Here is an 11,951-nt window from a genome sequence, read left to right as displayed (position 1 = left end):
AACGGGGAAGTATGCTCGAAGGGTTTTGCTCCCAATTTCAGAAATTCCTTTAAGTCACCCTGCGGAAGGAGCAAGGACACCAAAGGCAATCTACCTTGAACTACATGCAATAGACAAACATTGGATGAATTATATCCATTGCAAGCTTCTGGGTCAACAAACTTGTTCAACAAAAGTCTTGGCCACCATGGAAACTACTACATCCTTTGCGTACAAGGAATTCCAGTTTGATCGATTATTGAGCCAGTTCCTATCCTTAATATTCCAGTGAAAAGTTTTCTATTTAAATTTCGATAAAAGTTTGATCTGAAATCATGGGAAATACCGAAAGTAATGTAACCAGTGCCGTGAAAAAACAGGCAGGAACCTCGACTCAGTCCATGTACAAATTGGTCAATGTGAAAGGCGGCGGACTCCTTGTTGATATGATGAAACGCGCTTCCCAAAACAAACAATTCGCAGAACTGGACCACGCAATCAAAACAAAAGTTGAACCTTATTTATATAACAAAGGAGCTGGGAAATATATCCCCATCTCAAAGTTGGTGCTTCTAAGAAATAAGGAACGTCCTAGGCATAAGCAACTACCTGAAATCCGTGCATTAGATAACCCCGACGAGGACTTCAACATTGATGATTACTGCCCTGAAGTCACAGAAGCGGAATACATGGCGAATCCAAGTGCTTACCGAGAAGTTTGCTGGAATTTGAATGTGAGTAAGGATTACAAAGAAATATTGGGTTATACCAGTAAAAAATCCTATTCCAGGAACGTGGTGCGGTGGGAGAATCAATCCTTCATCTCTGTCTCTTGAATGCAACTTCAGTCCACGCTGACCTCGCCAAACGCCTCCTTCGGTTCTACCCGAAACTTATACTGGACGTGTACATGTGCGACGAATACTATGGTGAAAGTGTCCTGCACATAGCCATTGTCAACGAAGACCCAGCCATGGTGAAATTTCTGCTGGATGCAGGAGCCAACGTTGAGGAACGCTGCTACGGAACATTCATGAGTCCAGAGGATCAAAAATTTTCCAGATACGATTCACCTGAGCATGAACATGTAGGCGTGACTCCAATTAGTAACTACCAAGGATACGTTTATTGGGGTGAATACCCACTGAGTTTTGCAGCATGCTTGGGACAAGAGGAATGTTATCGATTGGTATTAGCACGAGGAGCTGATCCTGATTTGATGGATACCAATGGGAATACAGCACTTCATATGTTGGTGATTTATGAGAAACTTAGTACCTTTGATATGGCGTATGAGGTTGGATCGTCTATTCATATAAGGAATGTCCAGAATTTGACCCCGTTAACGTTAGCTGCAAAGCTAGGACGTACAGAGATATTTTTCCATATTATGAATATTGAGCGGGAGATCTACTGGCAACTCGGTAAGGATTAAGGATATTTTGAGAGTATAAAATATTCCCCGACTAATAGTAATCAACTCGTTCGAACGTTCTCAGGAGAGAGGTTTGTAATGAGCTAGTATATCGACGGTCACATCTGTGGAACTACACATAGGTGCTGGAGGTTCCAAACGGTTTTTCTGTGCCTCTTCTTTATCTTGAATTATAACTCTACCTCCTTGATTGATAGAATATGCATTATACATCCAATTCTTTCAATAAGACCCAGTGTTAGCTCCGGAAAAGTTCTGCTTATAAATTGTGTCCAACGCAAGGATGTCTTGACCTTGGGGTTCCGAGCTTGCTGTTTCAGATCAAGAGCATGTGTCCCTACCACGTCCCCTCTTCTATTTTAGCTCCATTTGCGTACTATAATATCTGATTTCTCAAAGGATTGTCTGTCCAGGAATTTAGATCCTCTGGCACTATTGAGGTCTCGAACTTGGAATCCCCGTAGAACTTCGACAACTGCCGCTTTCTCAAGTTGGGTTTGCCATTTCGTGATTAACCTCGTCATGCCTTTGTGCATCATATTCTCAAGATGTTGGTTCCAATTTAGTTTGTCATTATCATTCCCAGATGTTTGGACTCATTTAATGACGGAATCTATGCTCCTCCTCCTCTAAAAGAAAAGGAAGTTCGAACTTTCTTAATTTTTTTTTCCGGCACAGACTACGAGGGCCCTAAACGCCTCAGCACCCCAATAGGATTGACACACTCTTTAACTGGGTTCTTTCGTAGGCGGAGTACTTTTGGTGATATTTCAATTTCATCATAGGATCTAAACTTACCTTCTATGTTCCCAAGCCAGAGTTGGTACCATTCCGTCTATTAGTTACGATTCTTAGATTAGTCCTGTATGCCGATCCTCAGCATTCACCAGTCGACACATTGCTACTATCGTCGCTTTACCATGCTAGAGGTTTCTCTGAGCTACCTTTAGTATACTTATACCCATAAAGACCGACTGAGGGAAGCCAAGATAACTTTTGTAGCCAGCGTTCTTAGATCCTTAGCAGGTATTCGGCGAGAATTATCTCGTGGGTAAAACTCTCTAGTACTGGACGAATGAGCACCGCAGAGAGTACATCGTGTAGGTGCGGATATTAAAAAGCTCGGTACTGGCACCTCTGTTGTGGAATGGTTACTACGATTGCTGACTTTGCGGATGATTTAATTGTGCAAAGATCACGGAAATACACTCAAAGACTCCTCATAACAGGAGTAGTTTTTTTTTTTGGAGTAGGGTAAGTGAATGCATTTACGCACAGAGTGTTAGACTCCTGCAACAGTACGCTGTCAGACTACTAACTAAACACCTCCCTACCACATTAGTTCAGGCTGACCCTCCCGCTCTCCCGGCTTTGGGAGCCTTCAAGTCAGGGAATCCCTTTCACCACGAGAGAGGAGGAGAGGAAGGGGGTTGTTAGTTCATGAAACCCCTTACCATCCGGTCCCTCCATCGGTAGAATTCAATCTTCTTCGCAATAAGAAGAGCCCGAATATAATGCGCAACACGATTCCAACTGCCAGCGCCCTTCAGCATCTCTCTGACAATATTGTCTGGAGAGAGCTCCCTTGTGTCTCCATGAAGCTGCTGACAAAAGCCGTCCCACCTCTCGCAAGAGAAATAGGCGTTTTCTGCGTCGCCTCTCAATCCTATGCAGATAAGACTGAAAACCTCCATGCCCCCATAGAAGTTGAGTAAGGAAGTAATCAATCTTACCGTGCATTCGGTTCAACCACGGGTCTAAATTGTCAATGAGTCGTGCAAACCATCAGCCCCTTGGTTCGTTTTGCCAAGAGAGTAGCCACTCGGTAAGGGTGCGTTGACGTTCTTCACGGGCAACCATCTCTCTTAAGTTCTCGCCCTTACGGCGGTTGATAGCTTTATGCTCCTTGGAAAGTAGTGCAACGGGGATCCCTTTCGCGATCACAATCATGGCCGGTTTGGAGACGGTGCGATATGCAAACGCCACTCGCAAAACTTCCCGTCTCTGCATTTGAGCAAGACACTTACGATGCACCTTCTTGTCAAGGGCATCAGCCCATACCTCCGCACCATATGGGTTGCTCCCATAAGGAGACGTCTCCTAGTAGATATAGGGCCCCCAACATTCGCCATTAGCCGACTTAAGGCCGCGACTCCAGCTGCAGCCCCGTCCCCTGCTCTTCGAGTTGAGCATTAAACCAAGGTATTTAACCACACTTTATAGTCTCTATAGTCGGGATTCACTTTCTACTCAAGATAACTACTTCGGTTTTTTTCCAGCGCAACGACAGTTTGTAAACTTCCGCCGGAATACTATCAGGACTTGGTGCATACTTGTTCTTCATAGTGAGAACCGCTTCTTCGAGCTCTCACATTGTGAAAAGGGCTCAATCCTCGACGCTTTCCGCGCTATTGACATCAACCCGTACTGGATGTCTGGAGAACAATGCCGGTACAATGCGATCCATCTGATCGGTACTTAGTACGCAGGGCCTCCGCAGAGTCCCAATTTTTGCGGGTGACCAGCTTATAGCCAAGCCCCCACGGGTCCTCATTCACCTCATTGACAAGGTTGTGCCAGCCGCGAGCTTTGCTTTTATTTATAGTGCTGCGAAGTCCCCTTTTTGCTGATCTATACTGCGCCTTCATGGCGCATGTTTTCTCGTTGGCGTGCAAACATTGTGCCAAACGGCGGAACTTATGTCACTCCCTCCGTAGGTCGGTAATTTCTACCGTCCACCAGTAGAAGGCTTGTCGCGGCTGGGGCCCCTCTGAGGCATGGAAGCCTGACACGCCGTAGTTATCAGGTTCATCACTGAATTTACGACAGTGTCAGCTGCGACACTGCCACCCTCCGGAGTGCCCTCCAGCGCAGTTCTGCCTGCTCCAAGAGCTTCCCGATGTCCACCCTAACGACATTCCACAGGCAGGGGGAGCAAGCCGGCAAGTACAGTCAACCACTTCGAACGCTATGTATGGGTGGTCACTTGCCGAGAAGTCTTCTAGGACTCCGATGCAAAAGCGATGTCAGGAATGCTTCCTTCACAGCCTGCGCGCCGAAACGTTGGCGTAGATCCGGTGTTTAAAACTACGAGCTTGGCTCTCGCCGCCATTTACAGAATTCGTTTCCCTCAGGAGTCTGACTGAGGCATGCCCCATTCAAGGGCCCTGGCATTAAATTCACCACCTACCAGGATTGGTCCCTCCGTGTTCGAAACCGCATCCTCCAGAGCATCAAGCCGGCGCCGAAAGTCCAGCATCGTCTCGTTCGGTGTCAGGTAAACGCTAAAAAACGTTATCCCTAAACCCCGGATCCAGACAAACCCGTTCCCCCGGCGAACGTCTTCCCGAACCCAAATGGCAGCGGTGACCGACAAGTCGAGATGCCATGAGACCGGGTCCTTGTTTAGGTATTGCTTGCTAATTAGCACTAGATCAGCATTTACTTCCGCAACTGTGCTAGCAACTGGTGTGTGGTTGCACTCCGGTGCATTTTAATTTGTAAAATGCGGATCATGCCATTCGCACTCTTTCCAATTACGCCGTGAAGATCGGACACCGTCCCGAGCCCGCAATGTGTGCGACGCTCTCACCGGACGCGCCACGATCACTGCAGAGAACGCAACTCTCGCTTTCATTGCAGGTCTTCGCTTGTGACCTACTTGACCGCATCACCGGCCTGCTGTCCTCCTGTGCGGTCCCTTGTAAGCTGCTGACATACGAAACTTGTAGCACTTGGTGGGGACTATCCGCATTCTTACTCTGCATACTACCCATCCAATTTAGATTCTCCCGCTGCTAAGGAGTTTCCTCGTATATTGCTGGGGGTCTTCCACCACGACGAGTTTTGGGCCGCGAGTATTTACAGAGGTGATACCTATCCGGACATTGGTCACGTTTTATCGCCTCCTCCACTTTGACCTTTTCTGTGAGACGGTCAAGATCCCGGATTTCTAGAGAGCTCATGGGCTCTAGGTTAGAGACAAGAGCCTTCTCCCCCAATAACCCCTTGACCGCTTCGCAGAACGGTCTCTTGCTAGTCATCTTTGGGCCCAGTTCAACGAGGACTCCGTCACGGTCTAGTCCTTCTTCGTTTCCTCGTTTTTCCTGCTCCTGGCTTTTGATTTACAGTCTCCTTGTCTTTGAACAGACTTCTCTCTGGCGGCGTCAGCTGTTTTCCTTTTTTCCTTTTTCGCCTTCTTTTTTTGGGCCCTGGAAACTACTTCGATAAAGTCTCCTTCAGGCAGGTCGTCCTCTTTCCGCTTCTTCCCCAGTTCACTTTGCAGTGGTATATCTGCGGTCCTTTTGACGCAAGCAGCGTTCTCAGTGGGGAGTACTGCTGTTTCTGCTCTCTAATCGTCTTCCACTGCTCTCCAGTCTCAGTCGTGCTACTTGATAAGGCTTCTTCTTTATTTGGACGCCCCGGTGTCACATCGGGTATGTCAGCCCTCGTTGCCTCGTTCGCTGATCGCAGCAGTGAACGACACATTTCTGTGCTGCACCCAAATGCACTCCTCTCCTCCTCCTCTTCCTCCTTCCCTGTTGTTTTGTCGATTTTTTTTATTAATTGTGCTTGGTTTGGTATCACAGCCTATCTACAGATTGGCTCTCCTCGATGTAATGGTAGACAACTAAATGTTGTAATTTCCTACTGATCAAGAACCAGGTAAGCTGAGGAAATATGTGCGGTTCGGCCTGCTACAATTTGACCATGATTAGGTCGCTGATACTCAGGTCCACGCCCTCCTAAGCGCCCAGATTTTACCGGCATTGAGAAAGTTCCTGAAAAATTGGTCCTCGGATGCTATGATATAATTCCCACGAAACACCTCTAGAAGAAATAAGAGCAGGAGATTCATCCCCTTTCCAGGAGATGTTCGATGACCAGCTCCGATTACCTGACTTCAACTATCGTCCACACCTCTGGCGTAATTTTGCCGCTAACGAAATTACCATGGCCCAGCACCACGCGTAGGTAATTCCTGGCCACATAGCTGAAAGGTTCCGCAGCCCGTGTTCCATTGGCCGGTTATTCCTGTTGCAGAACTTATTTGGGGTCGGAGTCCTCCCAAACTCTGATTCTTTTGTTTTACTGCTCGACTTCATCTTGAGATCGGTTGCGTTTGGAGGGGGTGAGTTACGCCTTCTGGTTGGTTTTCCAAGAGTACATTACTGTAATTCTTCAAAATGGCCTAGTATTTAAAGAGGTATTTTCGTTCCGTCCTTATTCTTCGCAATCTTGTTCAAAATAGTATTCTACATAATACTGGCTTTTTAGTAGTACTCCAAGGGACTTCCGCTTCTTTGTTGACTTGTGGTGACTGGCGTTTTTGTCACCCCTTTTTTCCTGGTTTCCCTGGTTGGAACTCGCTGCATCCAGTTCAGCGACAGTGGTTTAAAAATTATTGCTAGTCTGTCTCCGCCTCGTTTCCAGAATTCTCTGCTATTTATCGCAGCACAAGGATGCTACAATTGACACCCACAGTATTGCCTTTAACGCCCACTGTCCCTTGACTGGATGCCCGCAGCTCATCCCCCGATGATGCGCCAAGCATGAGAACTTCTTTTTCGTTTTTTTTTGTTTGTTTCATAAAATTCGTGTCCTTGCCTTGGTCCCACGAGTAATCTTGAAAGAACTCCACCCGGGCTCTCTTGGCCACTAGGGTAAGGGCCTTAATTGAAACTGACACGGCCCAAGGTATTCACAGTCTGCATACTAGAAACCAACCCTCCCTTTGCTTGGCAGACGTATTAGCAACTTTTACAATGCAGGAAGGATGGTGGCCCCAAGCTGTTCCTACTCTTGCTCCTAAAATATGACTTGCAGACAAACAGATTTTCGTCGATTGGATGACCCCGCCCTTCCATCCCTTACCTTCACACTCTTGATCCTTAACCTTAACCCAAAGTATAATCGGGACTAGGCTGCCACAAATCCGGGCAATGAGATCGAAGGGTGGCCATTCAACCGACTAAGCCATCGCACCAACTTTTCCACCACATGACAGCCGCTTATTCCCCCGAAGTCTTACTAAAAACAATTTGGAAATTGTTGGAGGAATGAAACCGGATCCTCATATTATTGTTGATGTTCCTCACCCCGAATACCATATATGTCATGCTATCATCTAACGTCTACCTCATTTGGGGTTCTATTTTCAGGAAGTATAACATGTGCCGCCTATCCGCTATCCCAGATCGATACAATCGATGTAGAAACAGGAAACATTAGCAAGGATTCAGCTCTGAATCTCGTTGTTTTTGGTGTAAGGTCTCTCAGTTGTAGATCCTTGAAGTTCTCATAAGAGTAAAAAATTTCATTTCTTTCACTTGTCCTGTTTTATGCAAAAAACACATGTATGCATGCATGCTAACCCCCCCAGGACAAGGACGAACACTTGGAACTTCTCGATGGCGTCCTAATCGACTTATTGAAAACTAAATGGAACACTTTTGTTAAGTCACGTTTCTACAGACAGTTCTATCTTTTCACCGCATACTTTCTGGTATCTTTGGTGAGTTTCACTTTACGACCAGGACCTGTATTGGACACGGATGATGATGATGATGATGGAGATACCAATGGTGATGGAAGCGATGATAAGGTTAAAAATGGAACTGTTGTACGTCAGCCACAGACGAATAGTAGATACAGTAGTTTAGGGAATGTGAATGCTACAAGGATAAGTTTGAGTCCAGAGAATCCAAGCAAGGAACATTCTCTGGCTCAGATGAAAAGGACGAGCAAGGGCTTTATAAAGGATGATAGTAAGTACATCGTAAGGAAATTAAATTTCAAAGGTTCAAGGATCTGAATGATAATAAGCTCGGTACATATCCTTTTTCGAAGATAGATCCAGAGCTAAGATCCTGAAAATAAGATATCCTGTACTCTTTAAGGCAATCCACTTTACTCTTACCTTTCCCAACAGACCCATTTTGGTATAACACAACAGAATTCATTAACGAGAAGGAAAATGCATCCCCCTGGTGGGCGACGTACGCTGAGTGTCCTCTAATGAATGTTGATACCACAAAAGCTCAGGTAATTTCTGCATCAAATCCTTATCCTTGGTTCCATCTTTTTAATTAAAAATTCTTGGATATTTTTGAAAATAGATACGCCTAACCGCAGAGCTTATCCTTCTGATCGGAGCGCTACTGTATATTATCGCAGCTCTAAGGGAATCCCGATTTTTAGGCTATAAAATGTTCATAGAAAATTTGGTAATTTTGGTGTATCTAAGAGAGTATTTAACTAGAATTTTTTCAATAAAAATTTCAGATGACTGCGCCATCTCGCGTTATGTTCCTTTTCTCTTGTTGCCTAATGCTGACTGTGCCATGGCTTCGGCTGTCTTGCTTAACGGAAATGGAAGATCACGTCGTCGTTTTTATAATGCTAACGACTGCACCATACTTCCTATTTTTCTGTAGGTTTGTAGCTCCTTTCTTCCAGAGTCTGTAACAATTTCTTAAAATTTCATCCCGTTTGATTTTCCAGAGGGTTCAAAACAGTCGGTCCTTTCGTTGTCATGATCTATCGTATGGTCATGGGAGATTTGCTCCGATTCGTCGTCATCTACCTTGTTTTCGTTATGGGCTTCTCACAGGCCTACTACATTGTCTTCCTATCCTTCGATAATCCTGAAACACCGGATGATGTTGATGATACCCAAACGAATCCTCTACCTTCGCCTATGGAGTCTATCGTTGCAATGTTTCTCATGTCCTTGACAAACTTCGGTGGCTACTATGAAGCAATGGCAAGGACAAACCATGAAGTGGAAGCCAAAATCCTTTTCGTCCTTTATATGGTTATTGTAGCTGTGCTCCTGGTGAACATGTTGATCGCTATGATGGGAAATACATACCAGAAAATTGCAGAAACCAGGAATGAATGGCAGAGACAGTGGGCAAGGATAGTGCTGGTTGTGGAGAGAGGAGTTGCTCCTGCAGAAAGATTACAGAATTTGATATTCTATAGTCAACCAATGTCAGATGGACGAAGGGCCTTAGTGCTAAGATTGAATATGACAGTGAGTATTCGCATGTACAACTAACACGAACCCTCTATTACCCTTCAGGAAACATTCGACCCTGCTTGTACTTGTTATAGCTAACCGCGTGTATATTTTCAGGACAGCGACAAAGAAGAAATGAAGGAAATCCTGGAGATGAAACGAATACATGAACGTCTATCAAAGAAGCGAAAACTAGAAAGAGAGAAACGCATGGCCGAGAAGAAAAAGTTGCATGAAAAGTTTTTCGGAAAATCAACCCCTGATATTATTGAATAGGAAGCTGAAAACAGAACTCGAATTAATTTCAAATATCTTAGATAGTCTTGTAATCGGTGATGAATATATTTGGAAATTTAGGTTTCTTTTTTCAATTTGTGAATGCATTTACGCACAGAGTGTTGGACTCCCGGTTCGGTGCGTCGTCGTCTCCCCATCGTCAGAGAACTAGCCTGAAACCGTTTGTCATATTATTTCGGGCTGGTCCCCAAACTCTCCCGCCTTGCGGAGCCTTCAAATCAGGGAATTCCTTTCACCAACGGGAGGGGAGAGGAGGAAGGAAACTGTCAGTTCAAGCAACCCCCTGCCATCTGCCTGCTCCACTGGTCCACCTCCATCTTCTTTGCAACGAGAAGGACCCGAACGTAATGGGCAACACGGTTCCACCTGTCAGCACTCCTCAGCATCTCTTCGACAATGTTGTCTGGAGAGAGAGATCCCCTGTGTTTAAATAGAGCTGCTGACGAATCCCATCCCACCTCCCACAAGAAAAATTACAAAAAACCTTAAAAGTGTGATGGGCGTTGTCCACAACTCCATTGCAAAACAAAAAAATCCGGAGATCGCGCCTTTCCAATCCTGTGCAGGTAAGACTGAAAACTTCCATGCGCACTTAAAAATTGGATAAGAAAATAATCAGTCTTCCCATGCTTTCGATTCAGCCACGGACCTAAGTTGCCAATTAGCCGCGCAGTCCATCTGCCTCTAGGTTCATTTTGCCACGAGAGCTGCCACCCGTATAGACTGCGTTGCCGTTCTTCGCGAGCAACCACCTCCCTTGGCTCATCTCCCATGCGCTTGTATATGGCTTGACGTTCCTTAGCAAGAAGGGCAACGGAGATCACTCCCGCGATCACCATTACGGCCAGTTCAGCGACAGTACGGTACGCAGACGCCACCCGCAAAGCTCCCCGTCTCTGTAATTGTGCGAGACGCTTACGATATACCTCCTTGCCAAAAGCGTCAGCCAATACCTCTGCGCTGTAAAGTAGGACAGACTGCGTTGAACTCATCATCTCGTCGCCTGCTAGATGTAGGACCTCCAAAACTTGCCATTAGCCTACTTAACGCCGGAACTCCAGCTGCAGCCTTGTTCCCCGCTGTTTTGATTTGCTCAAAAAAAGCTTATCTTTGAGTCAAGAGTCAGCCCGAGGTACTTTACCGCTGGTTTTGACTCGATTATCGACTCACCGAACGATATGGGATGCAGAGTCGGAATTCTCCTTTTAGTTAGGATGACTACTTCGGTTTTTCCAGTGCAAGGTTGAAATCATGAGTAGTCATCCATCCGCTTACACGTCGCATCAATATGCCGAGTCTGCTTTGCGGCTGTTCGACAGTGCGTCCAGCAACAAGCGCCGCGACATAATCTGCATAACCGGCCAGGCGCGACTCTTCTGACATGTAGAGTTTAAGTAGACTGTCATAGGAAACATTCCAGAGATCCGGCCCTAGGATGGATTCCTGTGCTATCCCCGACGTGACCTCCATCCTCCTCTGACCCTCTAGTGTTTCAAAGAGCAGGGAGCGGTTCCTCAGATAGTCCCTCAATATCCGTATGAGACAGTTCGATACGTGGAAAATATTGTCTAGTATACCTAGAATGTCATTCCATCTTACTGAATTAAAGGCATTTCTCACGTGAAGCGATACGAGGAGCACCACCCGTCGAGTTTGGTGGCTATGTGCCTCCGCTCGTGCGCTCTTTTAGGCAAGCGTTGAATGCGCCGAGCAATAGGTCTGGCCAGTATTGGAATACCAGTTTGTATACCTCTGCTGGAATAGCATCGAGCCTTGGGGCCTTCTTGCTTTTCACAGAGAGGACTTTCTGTTCCAACTCTTTTGTAGAAAAAAGTGGGCAGTCCTAAGCGCTCTCCGCGCCGAAGTCATAATACCATATGGGGAGCGCAAGGAATAGTGCTCTTACAATGCGGTCCATCTGCTCGGCATTAAGTGAACAGGGTTTCCACATAGCCCCAGTTTGTAAACGAGTCCCCACGAGTCCCCATACACCTCGTCAACCAAATCCTGCCAGCAGCGTGCTTTGCTCTTGTTTATTGCACTGCGGAGTCTCCTTTTGACTGATTTGTACTCCATCATTATGGTAGATGCCTCCTCCCCGTCACTTAGACGTTGTGTTAAGCAATGAATATGCATCAAAGGTCCTGGGAGTTTACCGTGAGTACCTGTCGTGCAGGCATAATCCCATGGTCTTCTCCGAACACGGATTGATTTGGA

General features: G+C 46.1%; 1 protein-coding gene across 1 annotated transcript; it reads left to right on the top strand.

Moving 5' to 3' along the window:
* Nucleotides 1-280: 280 nt before the first annotated feature.
* Nucleotides 281-9,713, top strand: LOC119647565 (transient receptor potential cation channel subfamily V member 5). The gene is made up of 9 exons (XM_038048559.1): nucleotides 281-713; nucleotides 770-1,403; nucleotides 7,576-7,679; nucleotides 7,797-8,181; nucleotides 8,346-8,458; nucleotides 8,533-8,640; nucleotides 8,699-8,850; nucleotides 8,918-9,452; nucleotides 9,555-9,713. The coding sequence occupies exons 1-9, from the start codon at nucleotides 315-317 to the stop codon at nucleotides 9,711-9,713; spliced, it is 2,589 nt and encodes an 862-aa protein (XP_037904487.1). The 5' UTR covers nucleotides 281-314.
* Nucleotides 9,714-11,951: the final 2,238 nt, after the last annotated feature.

The sequence above is a fragment of the Hermetia illucens genome, chromosome 2 (genome assembly GCF_905115235.1).
Source record: "Hermetia illucens chromosome 2, iHerIll2.2.curated.20191125, whole genome shotgun sequence".
Classification (NCBI taxonomy): domain Eukaryota; kingdom Metazoa; phylum Arthropoda; class Insecta; order Diptera; family Stratiomyidae; genus Hermetia; species Hermetia illucens.
Note: the sequence above shows the minus strand (reverse complement) of the source record. Positions and strands in the feature narration are given on the sequence as shown.